At 37.8% G+C, this 16730-nt stretch overlaps 2 protein-coding genes across 3 annotated transcripts; both read right to left on the bottom strand.

The window, feature by feature from the left end:
* Positions 1-22: 22 nt before the first annotated feature.
* LOC149947394 (MFS-type transporter SLC18B1-like) lies at positions 23-7621 on the bottom strand. Its single transcript, XM_090172439.1, has 13 exons — positions 7145-7621; positions 5705-6048; positions 4945-5040; positions 4747-4820; positions 4520-4667; positions 2002-2070; positions 1826-1913; positions 1515-1753; positions 1360-1451; positions 1196-1291; positions 421-495; positions 246-339; positions 23-176 (listed from the first exon to the last, which is right to left on the bottom strand). Exons 1-13 carry the CDS (start codon positions 7173-7175, stop codon positions 138-140), a joined length of 1485 nt encoding a protein of 494 aa, XP_090028565.1. The 5' UTR covers positions 7176-7621; the 3' UTR covers positions 23-137.
* Positions 7622-8263: 642 nt separating this feature from the next.
* Positions 8264-15779, bottom strand: LOC149947393 (uncharacterized). 2 transcript variants are annotated; one of them, XM_090172086.1, is made up of 10 exons: positions 15616-15779; positions 15439-15562; positions 14113-14201; positions 13956-14048; positions 13761-13895; positions 13300-13359; positions 12767-13229; positions 12600-12709; positions 8558-9335; positions 8264-8479 (listed from the first exon to the last, which is right to left on the bottom strand). In XM_090172086.1, the coding sequence occupies exons 1-10, from the start codon at positions 15676-15678 to the stop codon at positions 8445-8447; spliced, it is 1950 nt and encodes a 649-aa protein (XP_090028212.1). In that variant the 5' UTR covers positions 15679-15779; the 3' UTR covers positions 8264-8444. The 2 variants fall into 2 exon arrangements, with proteins under 2 accessions (XP_090028212.1, XP_090028213.1); XM_090172087.1 differs by having other exon boundaries at positions 15439-15555; positions 15616-15705.
* Between the last annotated feature and the right edge of the window lie 951 nt (positions 15780-16730).

The following is a 16730-nucleotide window of genomic DNA, read 5'->3' as shown; positions in this document are numbered from 1 at the left end:
ATTGTCTTTTCGTCAAATTAAATATAAGTTAAAAACATATTTATGATACGGACTCGTTGACTACCTACAAATGTCGTTCAGTACTGATACCGAAATTACAAAAACTCCGGATTTTTAACTGTTTTTTTTTTAAACTATCACCTGTACCTCCTCCATGTCAATATCATCCCAAATAACTGAAAAAAAAATATTTTAATTGCACGGGACGAGTCACAAATTCTGTTTTGCATTAAGAGATTGATTACCAGAAGGATTTGAAAGACAACCATGATGGCTGAGCCCGCCCGAAATCCTAAATATTCTAGGAAAAGTCCGCCAATGAAAGGTCCGATAAAACATCTGAAAGATTTATACGTTATGTTTTTAGATTAAATGCTCGTATTTAGGCTTAATCGTACAAATTCTTTTTCAATTACTTACCCTAAGTTACTGGACGTGATATGAATTGCCGATACCAAGGCTGACGTTGTTACGTCTTCCGGTAATCCATTTCGACTAAAATTATAAATATATATCAGGTTCACGTTCACTATGCTATATAATACTTTTTCGTGACATCAGGGTCATAGCGAAATAAAATGTTTTTCAAAAGTTTGAGAAAATGTTTTCGTAAAGTATTTTCAAGGGAAAATCGAATTGTCAACGTTGGAAAATGTTTGTCCATCCCCTTTCATGACGCCACCATAGCATATGTCATAACAAAACCGCTTTCCTTACTAAGAGCATTCACCTATAACTATGTTGCCTAAGCGAAACAGTGAGTTATAGTTCTATGTGCAATGACGTGGAATTGACGTAACTAGCAACATGAAAACAAATTATCACGTGAAGGCTGCCTGCTTGCGCTCACTACAATGTAGAGGCAAAGAGCATTAGAATTAGGATCAGTGGCGGACTGGGTCTAATATTATTGACTGCCAGGAGACAAAGGGCCCCAGCCTTAACATTTATAACGCTATCATGTTTAATGGGGCCCACTTCATGAACGGCCCACCTGCCATCGGGCAGGTTCACTCTCTGGCCAGTCCGCCACTGATTAGGATTAATAACTTAGACAAAAGTCTACAAAAATTGTGTGGTCATTCTAGAAATGGTTCTCAACAGTTTTCAACACACTTTTGCGAAACATAATTATAAATTTACTCTATCAGTGGCGGCCATTTTGTTACGACGATAATAGCGAACGTGGTCTTACTTGGCACTTCGAAGCATGAGGACATATGGGCACACACTTTGGGCAGCAGCGCCGAGACCGCATAATATTTGAGATACAATAACAATCCAGAGTTGACTACGATAGCAAATGGAACAAACTGATTAGTAAATAAAATAGCGTTAGAGACGAATCTCTATACTCACGCTTCGAAAGGAAGTCCCGGAAATGGACCTAATATGAAATATCCGGCGGAACATATAACGCATCCAGCGAACATCAAGTAGTACGAGTTGATCTGTCAATGAAAGATTTTAGTATAGTATAAAATTTCTTAACGTATAGTGTGTTATATCTTTACTTTTTTGTCACAAAAATGTCCCCATATCGGAGTAGTGAGGGCAAAAATAGCTCCTGTAGTGATGGTTACGAGTCCCACATCAGTGGGAGTTAGTTTAAATTGGCGAAGATGAGGCTCAAGCACCCCCGTCAGAAATCCGAGAATGGAACCTCCCGAAGTGATACTGATGATGCAAACAACCACTTCCCAGTCTTTCAGGAATCTGAATACATTCTTCAACCTGCTATCCGCTTTCCCCTCTTTTTAAGTCAAACAAAACCATGGATATTTTCATTATTTTTATCGCTCTAGACCATTTCTAATATTCTTACTGTCTTTGGGGAAAACTAAGAAGTTGATAGGCGAAAGCATCAAAGTCAAAATGCCCAGTGCAAAAAAGGGGAATCCGTAACCGCATTTCTGATAGAGTGTAATTACGAATTGATTAAATTTTTTTTTACGAATGAAGAGGATACTCGTTTCGTAGAAAATAAAAGATGCAACATACTTCGTAAAGAACTCCACCAACTGCGGGACCAGCTGTTAAACCAAGTCCAACGGCCATCTCTAAAACACCCTGTCAAAAAATAACGTTCTATATTTTCAGCAGTTTCAACGTGAAGCTTAATATATATTAATGTTCCGGTAGGTAGAAATTGAAAAAATAATATTCGGAGTGATCCGTCACTGTCCATGCTTTGATTCAATAAACAGAAATTTATCGAGTAAGATTTGTGAGCGCGTCGAAATGAGCTTAAAATTAAATATTGTCAAAGCTACGCTATACTTGGAAGAATGGGCATGGAATACCATTCTGCGGCTTTTGGCACACTATATTTGTAGATGCTTTAAAAACCATTTTATAATATTTAGAATCAATTGATCAACTTCTTCTAGATTAATAGATGTTATGTTTTTGTAAATATCACCTCGGCAGATTTGTACATTAAGTCCTTTAATATCAAATAACCGCAATGTCTTGTAACAATTCAAAAACTCGCCACCGGTCTCTAAAGAGTCTAAAGACTTGCTTTGACATCCATGGATTGTGTCTTTATCGGGTATTTTTGACGTGATTAAGATTTTTTCGGCGGTAAAATAAATGTTTCCCTTTTCCAGAATCTGTTATTTTTTTAGAAAATTAAAACATTTTCCCAAATTGTGCGAAAACCTATTACAATAGTTTTTGCAGGAATAGGGCTGGGTTCGGGAGCATCATCAGCCCTGATGATGCTCCCGAACGAGTTGCGAAACTAGTAGTTTTTAATCAAATAAAAAAATGATTATGCAAAAAAGTTGATTTTTTTCTTACTTAGTTCGTATGTATAAGTGCCTTTAATACTAATTAGGAATAGGTTACTTAAAAATATATTTTTCAACCGCTGTACTTTTGTCAAACCTGCCTAAGCTGCTCTCCGCTCTTTATCATTATTATAAATTAGTAAATCTATTTAATTTAGTAAATTAATCATAATTAAAAATAAACATAAATCGAAATATTTATCATTTATTTCACGCTGCAAAAGTAAATTATTTTGATGAAGTAAAGAGATCTGTAGAAAATGGGAAGGAGATAATCTATTTATCTTCAATAAAGTGTGCTTTGGGAAAATCGCCCCTACATACATTTCCTGTTACATTGGATTTTCTCCACCTGTTCGGAACTTGTCCATTAAAACCGATCTACCTATTTTGACGGACGTTTTGGGTGTTGGAACGCGCTCGGTACCATCGGAGCAATTTTTTTCTCGCGTTCTTTTAAAGATGGAAACCTTAAAATACTTTCATCTCACCCTCGATCAGGGTGAGACCAACGACCTCGAGGAAGGATTCGTAACAAATCTCTAGCAGTCAAATAGACGAGGTTTTTACCTGAAGACGCGACAGGTGCTCTAACAACGGATATAACTCATTCTCATTTCATTTAGGGGAACTATTGACTCCACAATTCACCCCACTGATCCTACACTTTGAATTTATGTTGCCCAAAACTTATGCTCGAAAGTCTAATCCAAAAATATGGCAACTGTGGTTTTAAAGAGAAAACATAACGCTAAGCTGTACTCGTTGTAAAAGAGAATCTCGTTTCACTGTCGCCCTTCAGAACGATAATTTCACAGACTCAAAAAAGTGTTTTAGAGTTGCAAAAAAATCACTTTTCGTTGAAATAATTCTAACAAACTTTTCATGAAAATGAAAGATCAGCCTTGGCTGAATTGTTTTGCAAAATAAAATGTTCGTGTTAGCTATTTTAAGGGTAAAAAGTGAAAGCAATACTTTTGAGATATAATTTGCTAAGATATTGTTCAAATTGTTCGCCATCTTTACTATCCTACGAATTCGTTCGAGCACCGGATGGGCGCAAAGTCAAAAAATTCTTCTTTTCTAAGAGCCGTGAAACTCAAACTTGTACCAAACTCTAATGTGACTGTAATTTCGAAACGGGAATCGTCACCATTAACCATTTCTGGCGACATCTCGCGAAATTCTTGGGCGGAAGAAAGTTCTCGAGCGAAACCTCAATTTCCGGATCTCTGGTATCTGGGCGTGTAGTTTGAACCGAAGAGAAGTTTACAAAAAGAGACAATGAACTCCGCTGAGGGTGTGAAAACTGCAACGTCGGCCGGCGACTGATTTTATAGACCCAGTAGGATTAAAAGCGCGGATGGGGGAAAAATAATCGGTTTCCAATTTCGTTATGACACAGAAAAAGACTGAAATTTATCGCGAGACGAGAACTTAATCAATAAATAAACTTTAATATCATTGGGAACGAAAAATGAGGTTGTTTTCGGCGAATTAAAAGGTCACCGAAATATTTACGATTCCGTAAATGTAACGGGTTATATTTCTTCAATTTCATTTAAAATGATTGCTTCCCCGTCGTGATTAAATATTTAATTCCGTCGTGTATAATATACACTCGACGGAAAATATGACGGTGGCAATCATCGAGTGGAAAATGGTTTCGATCAACTTTTTTTGCAAATTTAGCGTGTACAGTGAAACTCCGGCTTTAGACTTACTATGGCCGTGGATACTCTGTGCGGTATCTCCCGGGTGGCAACCATGTAGCTGCATACGTCAATCACTCCAGCCCCCGCCCCTTGCATACTGCGGAGCAACAGCGCTACGGCGACGTAAAGCACTCCACCCGGCATTTCGTTGATGAAACTTGCCAAATAACCAATTAATTAACGCTTGATAGAGTTAGAATAAACAAATAATAGATATATTGATTGTAACTCGTTACCCGAAGAGTACGGTGCTCACGCCAAGAACCGCTATTCCAGCTACTATCAGGAACTTTGGTGATACGACGGAAACCTTTAGATAAAAACATGAGGGAAAAATCAATTTATGTAAGCTAATTGGAATTGAATTTTGTTTATAAGTGTTCGAGATTAGACTCGATGCGAGAGATACATCTCTGACATTAATTTCCACTTACCATTTTTATGCAAACGTTAGAGACAATGAGGGCGATTAATTCGAAAATGCCTATAATGGTTCCGTATTCTGTTGGTGTGGCGTTTTTTCTTTCTGCCTACGTAAAAACACGACCAGTTTAAAGTTAAAAACTATAATTTTTGCGCAAAGTATTCGTCAATTTGCGAGTTACGCTCGTACTCGTTTAAATTTTAAATTCTCTAATAACTTAATTACGTCTTAAATTCAACGTAGTTTAAGCATCGCCTGTTTTTCCAGGTGGCATTCAACCATAGAGTAAACCACTCACATAGAGCGTGAAACATTAATCCTAACGGGCCAGCTTGTTTTCGAGGCGTGAATAAATATAGTCCAAAGAGCGATGGTGTTGTTTTTAGAATATAAACTTAGTTTTTTATCCAGACATTATACATTAACTTTAGTCCAACCTGTTAATTTCACGCCTCGAAAACCAGACGTTGCGTATACGAAAGGTGTTAACAAGTTTCGCTGATAGGCTTCCACTCTATGTGAGTGGGTTACTCTATGCATTCAACTTTAGACATTCAATGATAAAACTGATTTTCGAATTGATTGATCTTTAGTGGTTTTTTTTTATATTTGTACGCGATATTTCTTTAGTGCTTTGCTCTGGGGTATATGACCAAAACTAACCCAAGAAAAGTGTCCCCTACCCGAAATGAGTGAAATTTAAATAAGATTTGGACGGCTAGGCGAATATCTTTTTATAACGAATTGGTGTATTGGTTTTTTTTATTTACCTCAGCAGGAAAAAATGGGGAGAGTATGGTAATGGAAGCGAAGGTCACGAAATCCGTAGTGGCTAATACTCCCAGGAGAAGCCACGCTTTCCACGCGGGTTTCGGATCTTCGAGCGAAAGCTTCTCGATATCGTTATCTGCTGTTTGCACTTTTCCATCTTTGGCATTCAGCAAAAGTTCAATTTGTTCCGGCGACGTAACCTCGTCTGTCGAATTTGCTCCAATCTTCCCATTCTTGAGGTTCCGTTCTTTAATTTCTTTGATTTCTCCATTTGACTTTCCATTAGTCAAAGAATGTTCAAAAAGTGGTGATTTGCCCAGTTCATAATCTGTTTTCAGGTCACCTATAGAAACGTGTCAAGTACGCGTGTTATTTGAAAACGGTCTGTGGAACGGATTCATTAATCTATTATCTTAAAGTAAACTGCCATTACCATTGTAAGAAATATTAGGTTAAGAGGAACCACCTATGCACTGCATTGTAAAGAGAGATAAAAACGCCAATAAGTAGAATAGACCAGGATAAAAAAGCTAAACCCTAAACAAATTTGAAGAAATTTAAAAACTTATACATAGCTCGTATCAATAGGTCTTCGAGCAAACCAAAAGACGCGAATCTCGGACCTAATAGATCTTCGAGTGAAAAACCAAATAAAATAAAATAAAATAAAATAGCCAGGAATTCCAACGGTAGACCGGTTTCGTCCTATTAGGGACTCATCAGCACCGTGCGGGAAATCTGGCTCGCGACTATAACACCGAATAGAGAATCTAAGCCTAAATATTAAAAAATACCATTGTAAACTAATCATATTCATAGTCTGGGGTAAAATATCGTAAAATTACGCGAACAATTAGCAATAGTAACGGGTAATATAACCGAGTTTGTTTCGCGTAATATAATCCAAATAGAAACTACCGGAAACATAGCAACGGATTTCAAACATTTCAAGTTCGGATAAGAAGTTTAAAAAAATATATATAGTGTCAAAGATTCTTTCGAATGTTAGATAAAAATTCAATATACAGCTATTCTACAAATCAACGCGATCATGAAATCATTTTAAAAGGCACTCGTATTCTTATTTGATTAAGAAGAGCCGGCAATTTCTAGATAGCGAGCTACATAATCGTCGTGATATTTGTTTCTCGAGTGTCGAAGGCTTTTGGGTTCCTAACGCGTTTTTTGTTTCACTTAACAACCGCTACATTTGTTAAGAGGCTATTCTTATTATGAGCTGACTGATACGCAAAGACGAATCTTAAGAACAATAGAACAAAGCGAACAGTGAGGCGCGAGATAATCACCGACGCCTCAAATTGCCTATCCGTGATTTGCTTAAGACTAGCACCGCCTCAATAACATATGTTTCTTACGCGTATTATTTTGGGTGTATGTGACATTTGAACTTCTTTAGAATAATAAATAATAACACTTACCATTGACATCGAGATTTTGAATTTTAGACATATTTAGAGTGTACTTTTTTTTCCTCTACGCGATATTAAGTTCAATAAACAACTCGATGATATCGCAAAAGTTCCTTAATATTAGCCTTTGAAAAGCGGCGCGGGTTTTTCGAGTCCTTCTTTGGAACTTAACGACACTTGGTTGGCGGTGCAGGTTGACGAGATGGTTGCTCATTTTCCTCTGGCGGTAAACGCGATGTTTGAGATCAAAGGCCAGAGCTGCGAACGAGAATTAATTTTCACCATCACAATGACTTGATTCCTTCAACAGTGCTTTTGTTCTGGGTCCGTTCAGACAGTTATAGTTTGGTAAAGTAGGCTAAACGCCGATCTAACCAAGGCCGGCCGACGCGAGAGTAACAGGATATATCAACTTAATAATTGGCTTTAAATATTACGCTGGCCATTACGACACTGAATTGCTCTCCGCGACGGGCTTCTATTCAATCTGATGCGTTTCTCTTTCAATTCACTGTTTTCTTCGCCTCTTAAAGACTGCAGATTATCTTATCTCGAAAATTTGGCAGCTCGATGCCACCAAGACTCTGAAATCTTTACAAACAGCCCCGCTTTTGTCTACTAGTTATTGCCGAAGAGATAACTCTTTGGCAATAACGGCCATGGCTACGGTATCAATCGCGCGTGTACGCGGAAGAACAATAGTAAGTTTCAGTTGATATTAATAGAAGATTATCAATAAACCATAAAAACCGTTAAATTGAGAAAATAACAAAGTTGGCCAATTTTCTAATGTACGTCAGAGTAAATCGTTGTGTTTATGATAAACGGGTTATTTTTGTAAACTCGAGTGGTTTTTCAACAATTGAAATCATTTATTTTTGTCGTCATTATGGAATTCTTCGGTCACGAGATGGATAACAAATCTACGTCAATTCGAGAAAAAACCACAACGAGACAATTGTTTGTTAATTTAACGAGTCAGTTTTCTTATTAATAAAAAGTCGTCCTTTTGAGGTTGAGCGAGAAGCGATGAATGATGTCAGGGCTGCTAGTTAAAAAAGATGGGTCATTGCGGCGCTATCATCGGTAATTATTTTTGCCCTACTAAAAGAAGAACGGTCCCAATGATTTCGTAAATATAATTTTAATTATAGCGGCTTTCTTATTTCAATGTACATCAAGCATAAATAGATATTAAAATATTTTAATTCATTTCGTGGAGTCTTTAATCGATGGCGTTAACTCCAAATGAACGACGTTTGGCCTTAATGCCTCAATTGAGTATTTTTCGTACTACGAAATTCGTCATTTAGTATCGTCTGGGTGTAGATACTCCCATGTTTCCTGAAATAACATTAGGCTTTTAATCTAACGGCATTCGATGAATTGATTTTAAAGTTGATCAAATAAACTACTACTTACGATAGTCGTTGTTATTATTTCTGTTATTTTCGTAGCCTCTAGCTTCGTAGTCGCGTTGAGACGGATAGCCGTCATCAACTTGACCACGTCCGCCCTGGCTCTCGGGATATCTCGAAGCGGGTCCAGGTCTCGGATCTCTGGGCTCGTAAGGCCTTTCTGGTGTTTGAGGTAACCGTTGAAAATTATCATACCGCTCTTTGTCGTGAGCTCGTCTCTCCGGCGTGCTACTCATGCGTCTTTGATGAAAGTCCCTGATTTCTTCATCAGCTTTCCTTTGTGATGACCTGATATCGTCGTTAAGCGGTCGTAAAGGTCCCCTGATCAGGTCATGAGCCGGTCTAAGGGGTCCTCTGATCTCGTCATGAGCCTGTCTCTGAGAATCCCTGTACTCGTCATTGGCCGGTCTCGAAGGTCCCCTGTACTCGTCATTGGCCGGTCTCGAAGGTCCCCTGTACTCGTCATTGGCCGGTCTTAAAGGTCCCCTGTACTCGTCACTGGCTGGTCTTAAAGGTCCCCTGTACTCATCACTGGCCGGTCTTAAAGGTCCCCTGTACTCGTCACTGGCTGGTCTCGAAGGTCCCCTGTACTCGTCATTTGCCGGTCTCGAAGGTCCCCTGTCTTCCATATGAGTAGATGTCAGGGGTCCTCTGATCTCCATTCTTCTCTGAGATCCCCTAACATCATCGTCAGTTGATACGTAACCAGAATTGTAGTAGCCGCTCGGCCTGCCTATTCCTGATGTCCTAGCTAATGGTGCATGGCTATTCTTGTTTCTGCCCTGAAATTTTAAGTTGCTGACCTTTTAAACATTATGTTAAATGAGGAGTAAATAGGAGAGTAGCCATTTGTAGCTTTGGGTGGTGCAAAGCGGTATGTGGTCAGCTTTACACGGGACAGGGGCAAAACTCGATAATATTGTAATTTAGACAAACATAGGCTACATTGAAATAGAGCTCTAGGCGCTCGGTGGGCGGAATACGCCACCTGTGGGTCACTGACGTAAATAAAAGGGTTTAGCCAGAACTTGACTCGCTTATAGCGGAAATTGCAACCGAGAATCGGCTCTGACATTGGCCTTGGCTTACATGGTCAGATTCGATTCTAAACGACCTCTTTTTAACGATCTCAATACGTCAATTAATGAGAAATCCGAAAAATATTCGGTTAGCTAGAAGTAGTTCTTAATTACGTTATCTTCCTGATTATTGCCCGTTAAAACGTCCGTAGAACTAGAAGACTCTCGACGCGGCAGCGGTGTGAGGACACCGATTCTAAGTACTTACAAACCATTAAAACTAATTCAATTTGAATTTTATCCGTTAAATATTTACGTCTGGGCCTAGTAAAACATTTGCATTTGTGAAATTTCCACACAGGATTCTACATTAAGCATTTCTTTGAACCATAAAATAGGGGCCTCCGAAACGCCGGCTAGAGTTAGGGTCAATTTACGGAGCTTCATTTCGTGTATTCGTCCGCGTAAAAACTCTAGGAATGAGAAGTACGTATCCGGGAGAAAAGGAGGAAATTTAATTGCAAAAATGCAACCGATGCCTATCTCCACGTGCGGATCAATTAAGCAATGCGTCTAACATCTGATTAGCTAGATTCCACTACTTGACATCTTAAACGTTTCGCAATCGGCGGATTCTGAAGTTTAATTTTAGCATTTGACAGTTTTAATTTCTCAAGGATTTCAGCTTGGGTATAGGTAATAAAAGTAAAAATGTTAAACCGGAATAAACGTAAAACAGTATTTTCCAATCTCCATGACGGTCTGTTAATAGGCGTTCAGAATTAAACTACGGTGTAATATAGATAAGGTAAAATATTTAAAATTTGATGACGTGTTGTTAGTTCAAAGAAAAAGATTAAAAATTGCCCATGTAAATATACTTTGAAATTAACTTTAGCTTACTTGGGCATTGTGTTATAAATTGAGAAATGGAAATAATCTTTAAACCGAAATTTTAAAACCATGGCAATCTGTAACATCTGTGTAATTAGAGAATGAAACATATGTTTAAATTAAATAATTCCAATATGAGGCTGTCATTTAGTGAATACTAAATTAAGTGACAACACGTAAAAGGTTTCTTGACGCGTTACAGTGAATTTAAAAGGAAAATCCAAATAATATTTTATGATTAAAGGTAGTAATCTGCAAATATACCTAACGTTGATATTTTTTGAGAAAAAATTATAGTAAAATGGTATAAAATTACTATACTGTTTTACATTTTCTCCAAGATGCTGGACTTTTAAATAAATCATACGGTATTCCAAAAATAAAATTTTTTCATTAATTATTTTCGTCACTACGCGGTTGATATACTTAATAATTTCAAACAATTGGGCATTTATATAAAAATATACATATATTTCGTAATTATTCAATTTTTCCTTTAACCAATTGGGGACGTTAAGATTATCTTAACGCGGCAAAATTTGTTTGTTAGTCTTTTCGGTATATTGCTTTGGATTCGATGCTCGATTAAGACCTCTTCCTTAATGTGAATCAATCAAGCAATAAATCTATGAAAACACGTTTAAAATGACGTGAAAAAAAGTGGTCAAATCTAACCAATTAGAGGTTGGACGCATTGTTCGATTGATCGCACTGCCCTTATTTACTCCTGGCTATATCATTGAGTTGTAAATAGTAGAACTAGTGACGTATAGGGGACAACTTCCTAAGTGACGGCAATATTTATCATCAGGTGGTGGCGCCATCTGTTTAGATTAGTACTACAGTTGTTGTTTTTTCAGAACGATGTCCACCGCGGAACTAAAAATAATTGTTACTTGAAAGTAAAGGAAACAAAGGTAAGAACGTTTAGTTCTTGGTAGTGGTACCAGGAAGTTATTTGGAGGTGTACGGGTCTATTAAAAGGCGCCATGATTTGAGCAAAATGTTGACCCCTTGGCGAGCAGGTTTGAACTATACTTCTAGCAGGGTTGTAGAGAGATGGTTCGATCACTTAGCAATTCTACCATAGGAGAGTTTGGCTAAAGAAAAAGTGGCAAATAGATGGCGCGCCCGACACTGTGTAGCTCCTTCAGATACTAATGGGCGTTCCCCCAATGCATAGAAGTACTGAGGTGCAGTCTAATTTATAGGATATAGCGGGAAATTGAAATTTTACAAGCTATCTGGGATTGCTTTAATTTCTGTTTCGTTTTTACACGTGTCAATTTTAAGGAAATTTATTTTTTAATATTTATAATTAGCGAACATTAAATTTCAGTTTCTCAGATATTTATTTGAACTAATCAAATAATAACACTGACCGTAGTTTTGCCCTTTGGCTCTTAATTAGCTTAGGTTTGCTTAGATTGTTCGCAATTTTCAAAAATTAAATTGTTAATAAATTTATAACAAAGCGACAATTAACTAATTTAGAGATAAAAAAGAGCCGAGATCGATCGACACGAAAACTTGATAGTGTTCCCTTTCCGTAGGTACTCCAGTGTAATGAGGTTAAGCCCACAAAATATCTGTAGGGGCTACTTAGCGTCACTAGCGCCATCCGTGGTAAAAACATATTTCGCCAAATTAAAAATCAAAATGATCGAACCATCTCTCTACAACCCTGCTTCTAGTTGTACTATTGTAAAAAGAATGTATTTATTTCTAATTCGGGGGAATGACTATGGGACGATGTTTTTCATTGCAGTCACGCTCTAAAAGTAAGACCATTCACCCTTAATAAAAATCAAACCATCCCAGTATAATAAGAAATAATAAATAATAATAAAAATAATCAGCTAGGCTAATACCCAAGGCACCACCTTAGGCTTTGGCTCTCTAAAACCATGGAGGCAGAGAGAGGAGGCTTTATGAATAACCTTTTTACCCCGGGAGCTTGATGCCAACTCCCACAGGGTAGGAGAGTGGGGGCTGACAAAAAAGGGGATCAGCACCCGTCAACTCTGACGGCATGGCTGCGCGTTCTCTAGTTCACTCCCCTCTCGTCTCAACAAAGTCATAGTCCCTAATTTTAAATAAATACATTCTTAACTATATAAATAATGGAATTACATGAGGTTCGAAAGCGGTGGCTTGATAGATCGGTGGTTTGAGTTTGGCTGACATTGGGTTTGGTCTCGTGGAGTCATTCATTTCGAATTTCGACATACGGTTCTGAATCTCTGAAGGTACCCGAAAATGTAAGAATTTGTTATTATCAAAGAATGTATATTATTAACCTGCTGGATTATTGTCGTAGTTGTACAAGCTTTTCCTCTTCATGACGAAGTTAGGGTCACCTCCGCCACTTTCGGAGTCATCCAGATTTGACGGAGGGGAACCGAATCTTTCGTCGTAACCTTCGTCGTCATTTTCGGGATACGTCGGACTGGATGGCACGCTGCCTTCTTTGAAAGGGCTGACGCCTAAATGGGCCATGGGAACTCCCAGTCTCGGGCTGCCTCCGTTGTTTGTGGATAAGCGATTGTCTCTATTTAAAAAGGCATTTTGGTTGGCGCCATTACTATTGTTTAAATAGCGTTCGGAATCTCCGTATCCTTGGTTGAGACTGGCCGGTCTTTCCGGATCGTAAAAACGACTGTTGGAGGGTCCCCTTTCTTGGTACGACTGCGGAGACGCGCTGCGGGATCGCGACGGCTGGTTCCGATTGCTTCCAATGGCGTCAGCCGCGAATCCCGGTTTCTGAGAACAACCAAGTTTCATTCGTTAGTACGAGCGCTTGTCCACTAAAACAATACAAAAACAAACCAACTATTTTCACTTGCTCCTCTAGTTCTTTGGCCCTCTTATGCACGTATATGCAAAATATGATCTATATTTTTTTAGTAATTATATAAATAATTATATAAATTTGGTAAAATAAAGTAGATAAATAATGGTTGGGTTAAGCCTTCTCTAGAAAACGTGAAGAAAACTTGAAGGATAATAGAAGGAGCTTTATTGTATCCACAGGCCTTCACGTCTTTCCTGCACATTGTCTAGCACTCACTTAATCTGTCCATTGTGGCTTTTACGAGAGAAATAACCGCTAAAACTTCGCGTTTGTAAATAGCTAACTTCTCAAGTCCCCGCTCTTTTTGATACGAATTAAGCTTTATGATTGGCTAGAAAATCAATGACATCACGTGTGCGCTTTCAATTTATGAAGATGCATATTTCAGGAAGGAATATTTATCTCGTAAAAGATGATACGTTACTTCTTGTGGCACTTACGTTTAAGATCCAGAAAAGAATGGTTCCATTTGACAAGCCAACGTACAAATAAATAAACTGTCCCGTTTCAAGTTCATTTTCAGCCTCGTAATATAAAGTCAAATTTCCCGGCGTCCCTTCAGCGTCAAAATGGGGCTTAGAAAGAATTACAAAATTCAATACCCGGCAATATAAACACGGAAATCATTCACTTACAACCGCTTTAAATAGAAAGTAAGATGATCCAATTAGACTAGAAACAATCGTTATAACTGTCACTATCACCCATTGACGCACTAGGCATGGCAACTTCAATAGAATGTGTAAGAATAAACTTTCAAAGTAATTTCAAAGAACCGTCGTGTATCTTTACTTTACTATAACTGTAGATTACGAGCTCCAGTGACGAAGCCACCCAAATGATGTTTAGCACTACCATAGTAACGAGTAGTCCTTTTAATCCTGCAATTAAAATGAGCAGCGTGGATTTCGCTGTGAGTTGACATCGTGAATGTATTCGTAAATATCGTAATAACATTAAGTATTTCAATTAGAAAAAATATCATAACTGATTTTTAGACTTATTACTATATGGTACTCAGTTCGGGTGCATGTTCAATTAGGAGCTATATGTCAGTGTCTAAAAAAAGTTCGCTAAGAAAATTAGCATTTAAGTAATAGGGGGCGTTATACTTATTGCTATTATGTTACTTATGATATATAGATATATAACTGCACTAGGTAGTCTGCCCTTAGTCGCGGGAATGGGAGGAGCTTCCTTGTTATGACATGTACCGCCATTCAAAAGTTGATTTGTTGGGCTACGTTTTGAGACCGGGATATTTTTATCGCCAAGCAGGGCAGTTTTATACGAATATTTGAAGGCACCAACGAAATATCAATGGAGCCCATGGAAGTTTATGAGAATAAAAAAAGACAATTAAAAAATTTCTAAAATAAATAGGGTCCATAAAGGTCTTAGTGCCCAAGGCCTACGAAGGTGTTAAAACGGAACTATCGCCAAGGGTTAATGCAAAAATTATTTCGCAAAATTTCAATAAGCTTATTTTCAATTGAACAAAAATAGGTAAAAATATAAACGGCAAATACGATTATTTACGATTATCGACGAATTTTTTAGTAGTACAGGTGCTGTTTTAAAAATTTCTTTGCCGGTTAAAATGCGCAAACGTTTTGTGGATCGAGTCAATGACAAACGTCAGTTTTCTGATCTGCTTAGGAGACTATGTGAAACTCAGAAAAGCACTGCCTTTCCTAGCCGAAGATAGTAGAAAGGGTATTGATCTATCAGGTTAAAAATGAATAGATTCGTGTTAAAACTTTTTGAGGTTAACGGTAATAGTAAGTGTAGGGATCTGTTGGTTTGCGGGGAATGAAGGGCTTAAAAGTCGCTTGATGACTTAGGACTAAGGTGTGCCTTGGGTATTAACCTAGCTGATTATTATTATAATTATTATTAAAACTATAGTTAGCGGCGTCATAGAGTAGATAGGGTAGGTTGTTACAGCTATATAGATGATTCGAAATCCCTCGAAAAGGGCCTAAAAGTTAAAAATATAAATAGAGACACCTTTTAATACGTTTAAATAAAATAATTGTAAGGGAAAGAATGGAGCAAAATTGACGGGGCTTCCCAAAACTACCTGGCGCCGTTAATGTGATATCAAAAGCTACCTACCTTGTTGAAACTCTTCAATGAAAGTCACCTTAAACCAATTCCCCACTTTGTCCTCATCACTTACTTCATTGAAATAATAGATAACAGGGAGGATGTTCATAATGGCGTAGAGCAGCCCTTGAAGCTACCGCGGTAATTAATTAACTTCGAGTAGTGCTGTCAATTGAATTTACTTACCATGCCTAACATCCCGGCCAAAACCGAGTGATGGCCCAAATTTGTGTGGCCAGTAGCGGCCATTTTTTCGTCTATTTTACGCAACGCCTTTGTTTCAAATGTGAGGATTGTTTTTCTGGTACATCGCGAAGATTGTGGAGTTGCTGCCGGCAATTAACAATAGACGGATTTCGATATTAAAATGAATACGAAACTATTGACCTTTGGGCAGGTACTTAAAAAGCAATCTCTCCCCAACTACGGTTCGATAAGTTAAGAGCAGAGCCAGATAAGATTGAAAAACCTTTAACTTAGTCAACTACATACGTGCGGTAAAATATTGTGTTTGATAGCAGTCTTATTACTTTGGTTTTTATTGTGGAAATACTGCAATAATCTATAACCTTGTTTGAGCAAAACTAAATTAGTAATATCGGCTTATACACGTACTATTGAATATGAAGTATTCAGCGAATACGTTTATTTTGTTTGCGTAAAGCACGAAAAAATATCAAGATTGATTTAAAGAACTTAACTTTAGAGCGTAGATTATCTTCAATTGATCCAACTACCTATGTTAAAATTGTGCAGCATCCTTTCTACGGCAATGACAAAAGAATTCATGGCACTAAAGCGTATGAGAGTGTTGGGGGCTGTTGGCTGGCGTTTCATGAAGGGCTTGCCACCACCCTCCTACGCATTGTAACCCGACCACCTATTTAAAGGCTTTAAAAAGTCGATCGATGACTTGGATATAAGGTGGTGCATTGGGTATTAGTCTAGCTGATTATTATTATTATTATAATTATTATTATTATTATTACTATAATTATTAATATTATTATTGATCAATCAATATGTACGCCTAGAGGGTATGTTGAGGGGCCCAAAGAGAAGGTGTACCAATAGTTTAAGTTGACCCTGAAAAGTGAAAACGTACAATTCTAGACCATTTAGTTGTCTGCTTATCTACTATTTGCTAACCCGGTTTTTTTTTAGAACTATTCGATAACGCATTTAGAAAACGGCAAATCACAAGTGGTCGACGCACTATGTTTTGACCGCTTTTCAGTCTGTTTAAATGTGGGCGTCCGCAAGTTCCGTTCCGTCGGTTAAAAGAAGGTTACAGGAAAACG

Source organism: Leiobunum rupestre, chromosome 4 (genome assembly GCF_980474605.1).
Source record: "Leiobunum rupestre chromosome 4, qqLeiRupe1.1.hap1, whole genome shotgun sequence".
Classification (NCBI taxonomy): Eukaryota; Metazoa; Arthropoda; class Arachnida; order Opiliones; family Sclerosomatidae; genus Leiobunum; species Leiobunum rupestre.
This window is presented reverse-complemented; position numbering and strand designations above follow the sequence as displayed.